The sequence below is a fragment of the Euleptes europaea genome, chromosome 10, assembly GCF_029931775.1.
Source record: "Euleptes europaea isolate rEulEur1 chromosome 10, rEulEur1.hap1, whole genome shotgun sequence".
NCBI classification, from domain to species: domain Eukaryota; kingdom Metazoa; phylum Chordata; class Lepidosauria; order Squamata; family Sphaerodactylidae; genus Euleptes; species Euleptes europaea.
The window spans coordinates 40,590,186-40,607,816 of NC_079321.1; the positions used below are offsets into that span (position 1 = coordinate 40,590,186).

Here is a 17,631-nt window from a genome sequence, read left to right on the forward strand (position 1 = left end):
AAGGCGCTACTGGACTCTGGCCCTTTCGTTTAAGTCCTCCAAACGGCTCTGCTGGTAAATAAGCCCCTGAAGCTGCCTTACACTGAATCAGACCCTGGGTCCATCAAAGTCACTATTGTCTGCTCAGACCGGCAGCGGCTGTCCAGGGTCTCAGGCAGGGGGGTCTTATCACATCACCTACATGCCTAGTCCCTTTATTTGGAGATGCTGGGGATTGAACCTGGGACCTTCTGCATGCCGAGCAAATGCTCTACAGACTGAGCCACAGCCCCTGCCCTTAATGGAAGGGGGGGGACACTAGGGGGCTGAAGCTCGCCGGAGAGCGCCGCAAGCCCCCGGTCCCAGGCCCCGAGCATCCTGCTGGCAGTTGCACACACAGACTGCCCTGTCTTCTGCTTAATCAACCTGCCTCGGGGGTCTAATGCTCGGTGTTAAACCGATGTCAGTGGCTCCTCTGTACCAGGCTCCCTCGGGAGGTGGTGAGCTCTCCTTTCCTGGAGGCTTTTAAGCAGAGGCTAGATGGCCATCTGTCAGCGATGCTGATCCTATGACCTTAGGCAGATCATGAGAGGGAGGGCATCTTGGCCATCTGGGCATGAAGTAGGGGTCGCTGGGAGTATGTGTGTGTGGGGGGGGGGAGGTAGTTCGGAATTTCCTGCATTGTGCAGGGGGTTGGACTAGATGACCCTGGTGGTCCCTTCCGGCTCTATGATTCTAAATGCCTTTGTTGATCGCGGTCCCTCCCCCGCGCCCAACTTCCAAGCACCCGAACTGTCCCCACGGCGGTCGCCCCTCGTCACAAAAACAAAGCGTGTGGGGGGGGGGTCTTGCAATCCCGTAAAGGCGAGCCAGCTTTTACTCCGGCGCGTGAGTCAGAGCTGGCTCCATCAAGCCGCGCATCCCTCCTGCCGATCCCGTCACCCTCGCTACAGAAGGGAGGGGGAGATGTGGCGAGAGGCGGTTTTTAAAAAGCCCAGCAAAAACTGCCGATGACCTAAATGTGTGCACGCTTCAATGTAGTTATTCAGCGAGCTCTCTGACTCACAGAGGTTTGTGCGGGAATAAACCTTGCCAGTCTTCAAACTGCTGATGGGCTCCTTCCTGCGTTGCGCAGGGGGTTGGACTGGATGCCCCTGGCGGTCCCTTCCAACTCTACGATTCCTATGGATTCATTTTCCTGCAAAGGACTTAACGCAGTTATTCCTCTGGGATTACAAAATGCGATACAGTTCCCTGGAGCAAAACTCCAGCCTCGGTGGTTTTGCTTTTATTCCCAGATTTGATACTTGGATCTTTTTTTTTTTATGAATTGTTTTTATTTTTATAACATAAACACATAAAACAAAACAAACAAATACAATAACAAAAAAATACAAAATAATAACAGTTATATAATCTTCTCAATACCATCTGAACTACAAAATTACAAAATATCCTTTTGACCCATCACCCACCAAAAAGGTGACCCCATCACCAGACTTCCGGAGAAGCGTCTGAACAGTTTAAAGATTACACCATTGACAGTAAAATAAAATAAAAAGTTAAAACTTATTTCTATAACTCAATAACTAAAATAGTAAAATCCATTTTTGCCAGTTTTATCCCAATACGCGACGGCCTCCGCCCATGTTTTTTAAAAATTCTTCCACATCTTTTCCATGTAGGGATTCTGTTAATTCGGCCATCCTCATATCCAACCATAGTTCCTCTCTCTCCAGTCATTAATTGAAGGTCTGATGCTTGGAACTTAACGAGGAGCCTCTTGCTCAACGTCCCCGCTCGTCTTCGCCCGGCCCGTGCGCGCAGCGCTCGCTCGCGGCATCCCCGCCCCAAGCCTCCGCGCCCCGGCCGGCGCTTTCCCAGGTTTCACGGCGCGTCCCTGCAGCAAGAAAGCAAGCAAGCAAGCAACCGCCGGCCGCTGCTTCGCCTCTCTCTCTCTCTCTCTCTCTAGCGCCACCCCTTGCTCCCTGGTAGGACGGCACCCGCGCCAGGAACAGCTCGCCGCTTCCCAGGCTGCAACGCAAAAGCCCCACCCGGCTCCTAGGAGAACGAGCCGCACAGCCCCGAACGGCCAGCTGGTCCCGTTCGCGCCGCGGCCGGGACCTCTGCGCGCTATTGGCTGGCCGTAACAATCACGTCACGGGACCTGGGCGGGGCCTGATCGCCGCAGGCATCACTGCCGGTTCCCAATTTTTTTTTTTTTGGCCGCCGGTGAACTGCTGCGCATGCGCTCCCCAGATGCTGTCTTCTTCTCCCCTCCCCCCCCCCCCGATTTCCGTTAACGGTTCTGGCTCTGCGGAGCGGGGCTGGGTCCTTCTGCCCCGCCACGCTCCCGTCTGTCGGCCCTCTTTCCTGCGGTCAAAGGGAGGGAAACCCAGCAAGGGCTTCCGACAGGAACGCCGGAGCCGTTCTCGGTCGCCTCCTCGTTGTCTTTTTGGGGTTGGCGCCACCACCACCCCCACCCCCGTTTTGAGCTGGATGCAAACGCCTCATCCTCCCCTGGGACCCCTGACACCAACTTCCGTCGGGACCGAACTCAGGTTGTGAGCAGAGCTTGGGCTGCAGTACTGCCGCTTACCGCTCTGCGCCACGGGGCTCCTAAGAACAGGTAACTCCTTTCCAAATAGAAAATATAAGTATCCATGGGTTGAGGCTAAAATACTCAACACATTTCAGGTCATAGCAGCTGAGATCATAGCAGTTGAGGGGAGGGGCCGTGGCTCAGTGGTACAGCATCTGCTTGGCATGCAGGAAGTCCCAGGTTCAATCCCCGGCATCTCCAGTTAAAGGGACTAGGCAGGTAGGTGATGTGAAAGACCTCCGCCGGAGACCATGGAGAGCCGCTGCCGGTCTGAGTAGACAATACTGACTTTGATGGACCAAGGGTCTGATTCAGCAGAAGGCAGCTTCATGTGTTCACGCGAGATGTGAACAAGGTGCCAACTTTAAGCACAGACCACATGTATGTGTACAAGAACAGCCGCTGGCTGTGAGATGGGGGTATCATGGAACATTCTTACAAACATTCTAATTTCTAAATTGTACCCCCTGACACCACCTCGGTGTACATGCAAATTGCAAAAAGAGAATAAGGGCTTTGCCTTCCCAGCGATGTGTTAGGAGTTTGAAAACGTTATATTAAAAAAAACAACATCGCTTTAAAAGGATTTTTGGACGCCAAGGCTAAAAAATGGTTGGAAGGCGTGTTCGCAGCTAAATGGGGCCAAACAAAGTGCAAACGGTACTTTTTATAACGTTTTCAGGCTCTTAATACATCGCTGGGAATACAAGCGCGGTAACCCCCACTCTCTGGTAAACGGATGGAGGATCTACCTCCTGAACGTTTTAGTATTTGGGCCTTGTTTTTGACTGGTGGCCACTGCATTAAATTACCAGCCATTGGTAGTAATGAGAAATAATTAGTATATCTATGGGGGTTACCGCATTATGTATTCCCAGCGATGTATTAAGAGTTTGAAAACGTTATAAAAAAACATCGCTTTAAAAGGGTTTTTGGATGCCACGGCTAGTAAATGGTTGGAAGACGTCTTCTAAACCTGGGGTTGGTGCTATTGTCAATTTTTTTCACACCAAAGGTGGCAAATATATTCCAGGGGCTATTCAGGTTTTTAACCTGAAAATTACCCCAATTATCCTCTTTGGTGTTGCCATCTGGATTACAGTCATCAATGAATCTATAGATCGTCCACTGCTTCAGTTCTTACGAAAACTTCTAAATGCCCCTCAATGTGTTGCTGGCGTTACTGTTCGTTCGAGTTTGGCCAAATGTCACTTGAAGCTAGGGCGTGGTTGGCCGCCTTTAAACTACACCTTAAACTGTGCTTTAGCATGGAGGGGTTCCTAGCTTCTCTGAAGCATGACCCTTTTAAATCCTCATGGCAAAAATCCTAGATGAGAAACTGGCGTTGTTGGGCTTCTCGCAGGATATGTTATCAGATCTTGGGAAAACTGAAGCTTTTGCCAAAATTAAAAAGCGCATTAAAGAGCTCGATTATAACAGCACTACTTTTCGTGCTCGTCGTGTCTGTTCATCCCAGTTCTTCGGAATACCCCCTCCACGTGGTCTGCCTGCCTATACATATTATCTAACAACTCCTCGTCTCTGTAGAGCTTTTTGCTTGGCTAGATTGAATGCTAACCCTTCTATGGTAATGCAGGGCAGAATTCTGAATATACCATACTCAGACAGGATCTGCCCTTGCTCTTCTGGCTCTATTGACTCATTAGCCCATGCCCTTTTGGAATGCCGCTTTTACGAGGAACTTCGATCGCACTATATTTCCCCCCTTTTAATATACAAATCCAATGCCTCTGTGACTGACATAATGCCTTTTTTACTAAGCGATAGGGACCCCAAGGCTACATTGTCAGTGGCAAGATTTGTTTCAGTCCTTATATCCCTCCAACACTAGATATATGCTGCTCAAGATCAATTGATCAAGGAGCTTCTAAGGGATAATAGGAAAGGAAAGGAAGACATCTTCACAGCTATAGGGGCCAAACAAAGTGCGAACAGTATTTTTTATAACGTTTTCAAACTCTTAATACATCGCTGGGAATACAAGTGCGGTAACCCCCTAAGTTGTGGGTTGTTTTTTTTCCGGAGTGAATTATTTCGGCCTGGTTTCTGGGGGCAGGGGGAGAGATAATGTTTCTCCGTGTGTGTGATGATTTCCTTAGTACCAGCTGCAACCAGGCACTTCACTCTCAAGCCGCCACCCCCCCACACACACCCACACACCCTCAGGCAGCTCATCATGCATGGCAAGTCAGAAAGAGAGGGTAGAGTTTTGTACAACTAGCTCCATTCTCCTCCCCACCCGTTTTTATACGGATCCGGTTTTAGAAGCTGTTTTCCCAGCTCAGTCCTGGAATATGTGAAGACATAAAGAAGGTAGGAGTGAACCCAAGCATGAACAAAGTGCCTTTACATCACCGCTAAGCATACCAGACTACCCTCAAAAACTCTGCACTCATAAAGCAGACCTTCCTGGTTATTGCTTCCACGTTGGTTTGAGCCATGTAGCTTTCGTTTTCCAGAAATGTAATCAATGAGCCTCTCTACTGCACTCTTCTCACTGCATCCCATTAGGGTTGCCCTCCAGGTACTAGCTAGTAGAAAGAACAGCATGAAGGGCTCTATTAATAAACCAATCAACGTTATGAACTCTATATCCAAATTTATATTACAGCATAGGTAATTGTTTGCATATAACCTCCAGGTACTAGCTGGAGATCTCCTGCTATTACAACTGATCTCCAGGTGATAGAGATCAGTTCACCTGGAGAAAACAGTTGCTTTGGCAAATGGACTCTATGGCATTGAAGTCCCTCCCCCCCAAACTCCGCCCTCAGGATCCGCCCCCAAAACCTCCCACTGGTGGCAAAGAGGGACCTGGCAACCGTACATCCCATTAACAATCACTGCAGAGTCAGTTTATTCTTGCAAATAATTTTTGTGCTGTGCGCGCGCGCTGTGTTAGTCCTGACAGCCTCTAAGAATAACAGACACAACCACTACAATTTCTCTCAATTATCAGGTTACACTGCCTTCTCAGTTTGCAGCCGAATTGGCCAAGCAAACACCCTGACCTATTTCAACACCAGTGAAGATGAACTCTTTATACTGAGAACCCAGCAGGGCCTCTCCTGTATTATTCAGGGGAGGGGAGGGAAGTACGCTTTTCAATAGCTCAGCTCCTGCAAGACAAAGTAGCTCGTTTCCAAAGTAGACACTGCCACTTCATACACAAGCCATGCCAGACACAAAACTAGCCAGAAAAAAAACAGCCACATGATTCCAACAGTTCATCTCCTTTACAGCAAAAACATATCCCTTGGATTAAAACAAAAACTACTGCAGCCCAACTTGTATACCCAATTACTCAAAAGTAAGTGCCACTGCGTTCAATGGGATTTATTCTCAAGTGAGTGTATACGGGATTGCATCTTTAAGCACACAGCCAGTTCAAATCCTTACATTCCGTCACCAAAGAGGCTTGCTGTGCACATGATATGAGTTACTTCTGTTCTGCACTGTAATGCAGCCTTCCCATGAAAGTTTAATACGCACACCTGCACATATTGCAGTTGTATTTTTCCCACATGCATTAATCTGTCCAACCGGAAAACACAGCTGAATAGCTTAGTCACCACCTCTAGAAAAACAAGGATGGAAGACAGTTTTTATGTGTTGTCCTTTTCAGAACTAAAAAACAAAGTTATTAATACAATTCTCAGTTCGCTTTCTTCTCTGTGATGCACAAACCCACAATAATTGAGACACACAAGTGCATATATATGAGCTGCTAATGAACTGTTCCCCATTTGTAACATCTTACCGGCTATCCTGAGCACAGCTCTCTCAGCTGGGTCCAGCACAGATCCACCTTGAATTTTCCTCTTGGATCTCTCATGTTTAGGTAAGTTCCAGGGTAAGGTATCGCCCGGAGCTGGAGACAGTGAACCAGATTTCTGGCTGAAATCATCATCATCAGAAAAATCTGCAGAAGATGACATGGAGCATCTGTAGGAAGCGTTTCCAGAGCTCTAGAGAAGGGCGGAGGGAGGGAAAAAATAAAAGCAACAGTGAAACAGGCAGAAAAAAATCCCGTTCCCAAAATAAAGCAACACATTCTGTACTGTTTAGATCGCCCTCTAGGAAGATCAATTTGCAATTGATGGATTTCAGCCCTCCACTCCAGATCAGTGAATAAACAAATTAGAAAATATCAATGAATAAATTGCTCACCATTGTTTACAATCTGCTCGTGTGATTAATTCCTGTACAGACGACACGCAGGTAGATCTGAAGAGAGTGACTTAGTGAAAATGCATCTGGGGGAGGATTTGTGTGGGGAAAGAGTGGCCCAGTGTTCTGGCAACCAGCTCACAAATGATCCTCAGGAGTAGCCCAACAATAAAACCAGAAGGGAAGTGGGGGCAGGGAAGGGATGATTTTTTTTTAAAGCTTCCCAGTTACAAATCAATAGCATTTGGCTCCCCCACCAGGCCAAAGGAAAGATGTACAAGGCTGCTGGTTAAATCATTAATGTGTACCTGGGAGGGGAGACTCTAACCCCCATCATCCCACAAATCCAGGATGCTGGGGCTTTGCTATTGCATTTATGTTTCTGAAACCACACCCTGGTAAGTCTGGGGGTTTTTTTTTCTTTCTGTTTCCGTTTCTCGTATGGTGGCTGAGCTCCGTACTTTCCAGAGATCCAGAGTTGTTTTGCAGGCAGCCGGTTGCCAGACAAAGTGAACCGGCTTTGAGAGGGAGGAAACGTGGCTTCTTGAGGCAAGGAGAGCACAAAGGGCAGGTTGCGTGAGCATTCTTGGCCACCGACAGCATCAGTAAACAAAACGTGTGATCTCAGTTTATAGCCTTTCAGAGGGCTGATACTTTCCAATTGCCACCAAGCAGGTAGCAGCTGCTGCCCACAAAGTCAAAAACCAAACAGTCAGGAATGTAAACAAGAAGTGATGCAGTGCAGGCACAAAGAACAGGGAGGGGGTATTGCTGTTCTCCTGAGCCCTAGAAAAGGAGAGAGGCTGAAAGAATAAGCTGAGGTGTTAGCTGGGACGATCTGAAACGAGGAGGGGCTGATACAGGATCTTCCTTGTGCTTCTGACTTGCCTGTCTGAGGGGTTTCCAGTTCGTCTGACTGATAAACAATGGCTGCATCCACCGATCTGGGATACAGCTGTAGCCAATGTGCTGTGTCATCCTGACTGCTGTAGCTTACAGAAGAGCCACGCTTCGGGTATACGTTTTCTGACCCTCTTTCCCAGTATAATTTACAAGGGAATTTCTCGGAATTGCAACCCATCCTTTCAGCCATTCTTAGATACACAAGGACATAGCCAGAAACTGTGGCCTTGCCTATCCCATGGAGACTTGCATCAAACAGCCTTCCATGGCAGCTCTTCCCTGCCACCCTCATAACAAGAAGTGCTGTTCTCATGTGGGTTGTCGACTGGCGTGGAGAGCATTAGCCAGTCCCATGAATGGCCTTCCTTGCTGGTGAAAGCTTAGTGGCACAAGGATAAGTCATAGAGAGCATCAGCTCATTTTATGGCTGAGAGTGTCACCACAATTAAGTCACATTGGCTGCAATCCTAAAGACACTTCCCTGGAAGTAAGCCCCACTGAATAAAACCAGATTTACTTCTGAACAGACCTGGTAAGAACTGCTTAATGTTTTTAGGATTGCAGCCTTTACGTGGCCTCCAAATAACCATCCTGTGCAGAATGGCTCTTTAGAATGGTGCATACACCTTTAATGAAAGAGTATTATTTTGTACTATAGCAGATCTTTCCAATGCGTTCTTATATTTATCTGCCGCTATTGTTTTTGGTGGGTGCTTTTAAGATTTTTACAGGCTATATAATTAGACTGGTTTTTAGAAACATGGAAGTATTTTGTCATCTTGTTCAAACAATAATGCAAACTTTTAAAAAATTATGTTGCACTTCCTTCAAGCTTCATAGCTTGAACCCAGGTCTCCTATATCCTGTTCTGACACTTTAAATACTGCATTACACTATCTTTTTCTATACAGTTAGACAGTCATTTAAAGATAAAAACAAGCAGTGCTTCAATTCTTTAAAAGAGGAAGTGGGGCTCAATTTTCCAGGGATGCTACAATACTTGCATGAAAAGCCTTCCTCTAACCTGGTTGTGCTTTTGGAGGACTGGTTGGTCTTAGTTGGTGATAAAATTCTACACATGTTCAGAATTACAAGTGCCATTTTCCAGGACTGACCCCTAGCATTTAGAACAGGTTTAGAATTTGACAAACTTAGGCTCAAGCTTTGGAAACAAGTGACAGAAGGACTTCTTCCCAATTTGATTTACAAGTCTTCTCTTCTTATGCTGTGTAGTGTGAAAAAGCTACAAACAAAAATGGGGAATAGAGAAAAATGGCAACTTCCTTTTATTAATACTTCTCTCCATGAACAAAAGCACCCTATTTAGAAGGCAGCACTGATTTTATATTAGATGCTTAGAGCTTCTGAGACCAAAACTCAAACGTGATACAGTGTAAATTCCTGAATATGTTGCTTAAAAATAAATTGCACTCCTTTTACTGCGCAACATTCTAAATTGGCATTAGGAATTATGACTGTCACAATTTATCTGCCAACTTCAGGGTTTACAGCATGAGACACCTTGACAGCACAGTCATTATGGCTCTTCAGTAATGTTTCAGGATTCTCCAAAGGACAAAGAATGGATCTGAGTTCAAAGACTACTAAAGCAAATAGAGATGAAACTGACCATGTATTTATTTAGAATGTTAATATGTCCCTTTTCCTGAATAGTCCAAGTTGTAAGACCTATTAAGAAAGCACTGTAGAGATTGTAAAGTATTTTAGTAAAGCAAATTTAAAAATGCTTTAAATGGTAATAATGTATTTTATTTATTTATATATATACCCACACTTTTCTCCCCAGTGGAGATACAAAGCAGTTTACAACCCCATTCACCCCTCTCCTCAGTTTTATTCTCATAACAACAACCCTGCAAGTTATCTTAGAGAGCCAGTGTGGTATAGTGGTTAGAGTATTGAAACAATCTGGGAAACCCAGGCTCAAATCCCCACTGTTAGGGAAGCTTGCTAGGTGACCTTAGGAAGCTTGCTAGGTGACCTTAGGCCAGTCACACACAGTCTACCTACCTCCCAGGTTATTGTGAGGATAAAATGGTGGAGCATAATATAAGCTGTTTTGCGTCCCCATTGGGGAGAAAGGCAGAATATAAATGAAGTAAATAAACAGACTGAGAGATGTTGAGATTAGGCCAAGAGAGTCATCATTAGGGTTGCTAGGACCCTCTTCGCCACCAGTGGGAGGTTTTTTGGGGGGAGCCTGAGGAGGGCGGGGTTTGGGGAGGGGAGGGACTTCAATGCCATAGAGTCCAATTGCCAAAGCGGCCATTTTCTCCAGGTGAACTGATCTCTTTCACCTGGAGATCAGGTGTAATAGCAGGAGATCTCCAGCTACTACGTGGAGGTTGGCAACCCTAGTCATCATAAGTGCATACAATATAATAAAAGAAGTGTATGTATTGCTCTGTGATACCTATTTGCCTATTTGGCAAGGGCTCAGCATATTTATTTACAGCTTAGCCTTTGTCAGTTTGAGAAAATTCCTGACATGGCTGATACAGGAAGTGAACAAAAAACTTTTAAAAGGAGAGGGTATATGTTTGCAGAGATGGCTCCAGTGCCATTCATGGTTTGAGATACCTACAAAGAGATGGGAAAGCCTCTACTCATTTCCTGTGCCTCTGAAATGAAATAGGAAACAAACAAAAAAAGGAAGCACCACAGCAAGGAAGGATTTATGCTGTTTTTAGAAGTGACTGATAGTCAATAATCATTTTCACAAATAAGTGTTTTTGCAAATATTCCAGATTACCAAGACTACAGTATATGCTCCCAAAATGCTATTTTGTTATTTAAACAGATTATTAAAATAAATTACCTTAACAAATATGAGAGACATCTTTAAAGATATCTTCTGTGTACATTTTAATGATTGTATTTAGAATCCTGGCATACTAACTTTTTGCTATTGTGGTTTATGAACACATTAAGCCTTTTCAGATGGTTCGAAAAAATGTGCTTATTTTAGTTTCAAGTCCTTAACTAGAAATGTGTAACATTTGTCTTAAATATTAATTTTATTTTTCTAATCATAATCCTTTAAGTTCTTTTATCATTTCAAGGCAAGATAAAGATAGAATGATAGCTTTGATCATGGTACCCCAGGGCTTATTTTTAGATTCAGCAATAAATCATTTAGACAGGAGGAATACATGAAAATTAGCAAAGGAAATTATGAAAGATGGTAGCAGAAAAGCACAGCCTAACAGTATACTGCAATAGCCTGTGAGCCACTTCCCTCTACTGGATAAATCTGACCTCAACTATTTATGCAACATACAATCTCCTCTGATGGCTAGAAAGCTGAATAGAGAACTAAAAGCTATAGCCAAACAGCTGTTAAATAGCAAAAAACAAACAAACAAAAAACATCCTTGAGGTTATGCCTGCAAAGGGCATTTTCAGAAGAAATTTACCTGAAAATTTTGCAAAAAGTTGAGATATTTGGCACCTCATTCCATGTTTTGCCACATGAAATTACTTAGTATCTTATTAAAGAAATAATAACCTTTATGTGATGCATCTCATTTGAAGCAAAGGTTCTTGCCCTTAAAGCTGATGTCACTGCTTCACTAAAGGCTTCTTTCCTTTTCTCTGAACAATTCTCGTGCATCTATCTACTTTTATAGCAAATCCTTCTTCCTCTGGACACCACACTGCTTTTAATTGCGAGTTTCTGATTTTCAGCAATCTTTACCAACAGATATTTATATAAGGAGCCTCCCCTTCATTTCAGGGTGGGGAAACTCAATCCCTCCATACATTTTAAAAATTGTCTGAGCACCCATAATTATAGCAATCTGTGCTCATATTTGGTGTCATTTAACCCCAACCAAAGAACAGTCCTCAGTCCCATGAGGATGTATGGAAAATATGAAAGAACAGGGCCAAATCTTAGGAGAGAATGGAGGGACAGAGAGAAATGCTAAGAACTGTGTAAAAGATCATAGGCATATAATTGCGGGGAGGTCAGAATCTATTCACATATAATTACTACTTTTTAATAGTGATCTTGGTTAGTTTAAATAAACCTCGTATACAGTTCTTTTGGTTCCCAACGTTGTGCTAAAAGTATGAAACAACATTGTGAAGCTGCCAGGAGAACCCCATATAATTTGTTAGAGGTCAACACATTGTGTTTTTTTCCACTTGGGACTATATAAAAAAGTACTTTAAATTCTGTTCGGGAAAGTTGTCATTAATGTGTGACACTGATAAAATTACCAAGATGATAATAAGTGTTGGTATCTCACCTACACAATCTGAGATTGCTTCACACATTAAAGAAGACAGCAGACCAACTGCTCTTCACATTCCTTTGGCAATTTGAAGTCTGCTTTAAGGAAAACTATTGAACAAAAAAAAAAAAAACCCAGAAGAGACACCCCCCCACACACACACACATTTGCACTTCATGTTAATAGCTTTTCTCTACTATATGATGGAGAAACATATCTATGGAAACATTCAGGTATACGCTTACCTCGTGTTCAAATTGATACTTTCCCTTCCAACATTATATAAAATGCATGGTTGGCATGATGTAGAAAGCTCTGTAAGTATCACTTTCCTAAGCATGTGTATAATCTCTAGAGTAATTTCTAGGCTTGTTATTTATTTCTCATATTTGTGTCCTATCTTCCTTTCAGGGAGCTCAGAGTGACACACATGGAATTATCTCATTTGATTCTCACAACAACACAGGGACACCAAATAAGCCTTATAAGTTGCCATATACCATAGATCCAGCCATCTAACTCAGCACTACCTACTTTGGCTGGCAATAGCTCTCCACCTCTTAAGTAGAGAACAATCCCTGTTCCAAAACCCTTTTACTAGAGGAGCAAAGAACAGAACCAGGGACTCTTTACGTTCAACATATGTGCTCTGCCAATGAGCCATTGCCTCTCCCTTTCAACAGTTAGTCCAGCATCCTAGGCACTACCTCACACAGGCTCAATCACAGTGGGAAGGTGTCACACTTGTCTTTTTAGGGGGAGACAACAAATGTAGGCCTAGCTCTACATACTCTCACCAGAATTCCACCATTTGCACATCTTCATTCAAAAACACATAACTGTTACTTTATTTTCATCACTTTGCTCTCTGCACTTATTGCAAAATGTATCTTGTGTAGTGTACAACTAAGAATACTCTGGAAAGTACACCCATGTTATGTAAATACAGGACATGATGTTGACAGTTCAATGATATGAATAGCGGAATGTGCAAAAAGCTCAGTGTTTCAACACTAATTTGGGAGGGGAGGCAGGATGGTACAGAACTGATCAGAACTTGAAAGCTAAGCAGGGTCGGGACTTGGAAGGGAGACCAATTGGTTGCCACTTGACAGCTCTTTACACACTTACATACAGCAGCTCTAATTTACAGACGACACAGGTAAATAATCCATTACAGCAAAAGCCAGATATATATGTAACTATTCTGTAGCTTGTTTGCTTTCACAAAGTTTCCTGCCAGGTTAGGTTTCCAGAAGTTAATAAGCAATCAAAGTATACATAACTGCTACTTTCTGGTATGAGAAAGAAGACATACATACATCTGAACACATTCTGCTTACTGCATATAGACCAATCAAGCAATGAAACTGTCTTCCAAATTCTTGCTTTCAATATGAGGTATATACAACAAAGAAAATAAATGTGAGTTTTCCAAGGCTAATCTGCAGAACCAATAATTAAGGTGTCTATTCAGAATCTTGCTCAGGTACATTCAATAGCGCTTACTCCAGCATAAGAGCAAGAGTGGTGTGGTGGTTAAAAGCGGTAGTTTGGAGCGGTGGACTCTGATCTGGAGAACCGGGTTTGATTCCCCACTCCTCCACATGAGCAGCGGAGGCGAATCTGAACTAGATTTGTTTCCCCACTCCTACACATGAAGCTAGCTGGGGGACCTTGGGCTAGTCACACTCTCTCAGCCCCACATTCCTCACAGGGTGTCTGTTGTGGGGAGGGGAGGGGAAGGTGATTGTAAGCCGGTTTGATTCTTCCTTAAGTGGTAGAGAAAGTCGACATATAAAAACCAACTCTTCTTCTTCTCTTCTCCCAGGACAGCATTTCCCAGATGCTAGCCAGTAGCGAGCAAAAAGTTCTTGTGTGTGTGTGTTGTATAAAGTGCTGTCAAGTCGCAGTCGACTTATGGCAACTCCTTATGGGGCTTTCAAGGGAAGAGACTAACAGAGGCAGTTTGCCATTGCCTTCCTCTGCACAGCAACCCTGGTATTCCTTGGTGGTCTCCCATCCAAATACTAACCAGGACTTACCCTGCTTAGCTTCCAAGATCAGGCAAGCTTGGGCCATCCAGGTCAAGGCAAATGGCTGAGGAGAGAAAGATTGTGCCCTATAATACCAATGTCTCCTAAACAATTTACAAATATAGGTACTGTATAAAAGGATCCCTTTCCTGTTTTGAAGGCACTGTTTTATCTGACACAATAGAATATTATATTGTTCACCCATTACTTGAAGTAGCAATGCAGGAAAGGGAAACATCTGTGGTTATGCTTTACACTCTTTGTGCATCTATGAGACAACAATGGGCTGTATGCTACCAGCTTTTTCACCAACAAATGGAGGAGAATGGGCCATTTTTGACCACCCAAAAAGTCCAAGTTAATTTTATTTGTATCATAATTGTTTTTTTATATATACAATATTGTTATGAGTTTTTTAAAGGTTTCTTTAACTCATAATTACCTTAACTCGTTGATATACCTTTGTCATCTAGACTGTGTGTGAAACTGTCCATGTGGCATGGCCCACGATTTGGACTGAGAGTTTACATCAAGTCATACAAAATATTAGGTATGATATGACCTCTTATATTCAATTATTTTAGAGAAATCTAGTTATAATATGAGTAAAATTAATTTGGTTTTCTTTTTGTCTCTCTTTTCTTATAGTTTTCTATTTTCAGATTAAAATATCTCATAAGGTTCATTTCCAGATTTTTTTTATAACTTGCTGTATTTATGACCACTGAGGAAGGCCTATTCAGGCAGAAATGCCTTTTACTGGAAAATGTGAGTGTGGTCTGTTTTGGCAAGAGGGTTCATTGAGCAGGATCCTTTCTGTCTTAAGGTTTTTTTTAATGCTGCCAAATCCAGCTGACTTATGGCATGGGGCTTTCAAGGCGAGAGACATTCAGACATGGTTTACATGGTCACAACCCTGGTATTCCTTGGCGGTTTCCCATCCAAATACTTGACAGGGTTGACCCTGCTTAGCTTCTGAGATCTGACAAGATCAGGCTACCGTACTACTATTTCTGCTGGCCCTTGGTGCTTTGAACATCAAAAACCAAAATACCATTTGAAGCATTTATTAACATTCAACGGGCATTCTCTCTAACATACAGGTTTGTTGGTGAGTGTTGTGGAACGTGTTGAGGTCAAGTGAAAGAATATGACAAGCACTGACATACAATAAAATTACCACCTGCCTCTTTTCACAGTTGCACCCCATTATTCCCAAAGTATGTTGGAGCTCTGTAGTATAGCAGTGACCCAGATGACTCCTGCCTAGTGTTATTTGTGCAGATTTTGCATTGTTAGTCTTTTCATTCCACACCTTTCATGCTTTGTTCCTCATATCAGCAATTAGAATTATTCAATCAATAGTTCTTGTGATAGGTCAGACCCTCTTACCCCCAGAAGAGATACAGGGTTGAGGTGTTTTTTAAAAGGAAGAAATAAAAGTGAAGAAAGGAAGAAGGAGCACAGGCAGATAAGAGCAAGAATAGAGGAAATATTTAGATATCCGCTATTAGAGAAACATAGGCAGGAAGAGAAAAGAGGAGAAGAAATAAATAAAAAATGCAGGAAGACAAAGCAATTTGGCAAGACAGGAGGAAAAACATAAGGCTCAGTTCACATCACAATAAACTGTAGATGTAATCCCTGGTTAATCTACCTGATGAATATAACAAGCCATTTTTTCATAAAACCAGTTAGTCAGCACCTTGTCTCCTTTCCTGTCTCCAAGGAGAATCACTGGATGCTATCCCTAACTTCCCTGCATCACTGTGTAAGGCCAAGCTAGTTTTCAACCAATCAACAAAAAGCTCTTTTTGGATTGGCAGTTATTACCTGAGAGGTGATTGAGGGATTATCTCCTTGTAGGAGCTTTTCTATCTTTTCTCTTTCCCTGTCAGGTCCCATTCTCAGTATGAGAATGCTTCTGCTTCTCAAGCTTCCTTTTACATTTTTGTATTTTTTCTCTTTTATTTATTTATTTTCACATTTAAACCTTCCTTATACATTTCTTTAAAGAACTTAAATAAAAATGAACTTTAAAATCACTTAATATTACCAAAAAAGAAATAAGAATAACAATAATTTAAGAAATTTTGTCAGAAGGTCGAGCTGTTACTGGATAGCCTAACTTGAGCTGCTAGGATTTCCTAAGCCTGACACATAACAGGCTATCTTTACTGCAGGGAGTGGGAGATGCATATTGGGGATGTTGTTTTCTTTTTTATGTTTTTTCCCCCTGTTATCTGTTTCCTTTAGCTGAATATTAATTTTCTTTTCTTTCATGCTCATTTCCTCTAAATGGGCAGAGGAGGTACTGTACATTAACATTTTGCTTCCTAGTGGGGCATGCATGCTCTCATTTTGACTGAAGCTAAAATTTGCTTCTAAAGTAAGGGCAAGGTGCCCTTACTATTGGTTAAACTTTGCTATTTGATGTTTTCCAAAGACAGTAAAAACATTATGAAAAGGGAATGGATGCTTTGGGAAGGACACTTACTGGCATTGCTCAGAATATTGCCTAAAAAGAAAAAGAGACATCCAGAGCCTTAGTATGTATATAGGCCAGAGAGGGGGCATAGCTCATTGGTACAGCATCTGCTTTGAATGCAGACGTTCACATTTACCCAGCAACGCCAGTTAAAAACAGGAAGAAAGAAAAGTTGAGATGTTCTGGTGGGGACGTGAAAGACATCTACCTGAGATCTTGGACAGCTGTTGACAGTTTGAATAGATAGTACTGGCCTTGATGGAGCAATGGTCTTATACAATACAAGGCAGCCTCATGTGATCTATATACTATTTTTATAAATCACTGCACCAAGAAGGAAAACTTACAGGCTTTCGAGTTGGTGTAACTTGAATGGAGTGATAGAATTCTGGTTGGACTCTGCTACTCTTCTTGATTTTTCTTTTCTTGACAGATGATTCTTGGTCACTCAGTTGACGTGTTTCCACCAGGGGCTGTGTTTCTCCAACGCGAGGTATTACACGTCTTCTAATGTGGCGAGGGCTTGGTCTAAAACCCTATTTTGAAAAGATGAAAAGAAAATTATTTAGTGTCCGGTGGTTCCCATTATTCTGCAATATAACAGAAATATTACAGGATAGAGCTAGTTGCTTTTTTTATCCCAACCTTCCTCCAAGGTGCTCAGGGCAATGTACATCATTTTCCTCTCGCATTTTATCCTCACAACAACCCTGTAAGGCAGGCTAGGCTAAGACAGAGGGTCCAACCCAAGGTTATCCAGCAAGCTTCATGACAGGGTGGGGATCTGAACCTGGCTCTCCCAGATCCTAGCCAAACATCCTAACCAGTATTCCATACAGGCTACCTGTATGTAATTTTTAAAAACAATGGGCATGTATCTTCTTTAAAATCTTAATTTTCTACCTATTTTTTTCTTTAAAAAAAGAAAACACTGAATGTGAGTACTGATTGCATTTATTTCGTCTTACTTAAAGTTAATAATAACATACTCGATGGGAAAAAGGCTATTACTAGAAACCTTGGCAAATCCCCATTCAACTAGCAAGCTTATCTTTCAATTTAATTCCATGTTTTTGAAGCCAAGTTGAAAAACATTTTTACACTCCATTGTTTGGATAGGAGATATTCCCACCTGGACTTAATCCAATCAAAAATTTGAAGTCCCGTTGGTTT

At 42.8% G+C, this 17,631-nt stretch overlaps 1 protein-coding gene across 1 annotated transcript in view; it reads right to left on the reverse strand.

Annotated features, from left to right (window-relative positions):
* The window catches only part of DST (dystonin), a 389,172-nt gene that overhangs the window by 341,859 nt on the left and 29,682 nt on the right, over positions 1–17,631 (reverse strand). The window contains exons 3-4 of the mRNA XM_056856095.1: positions 16,806–16,994; positions 6,363–6,570 (exon numbers count right to left, since the gene is read on the reverse strand). Coding sequence (XP_056712073.1) covers positions 6,363–6,570; positions 16,806–16,994 — 397 coding nt within the window. The remainder of the gene's footprint in view (positions 1–6,362; positions 6,571–16,805; positions 16,995–17,631) is intronic.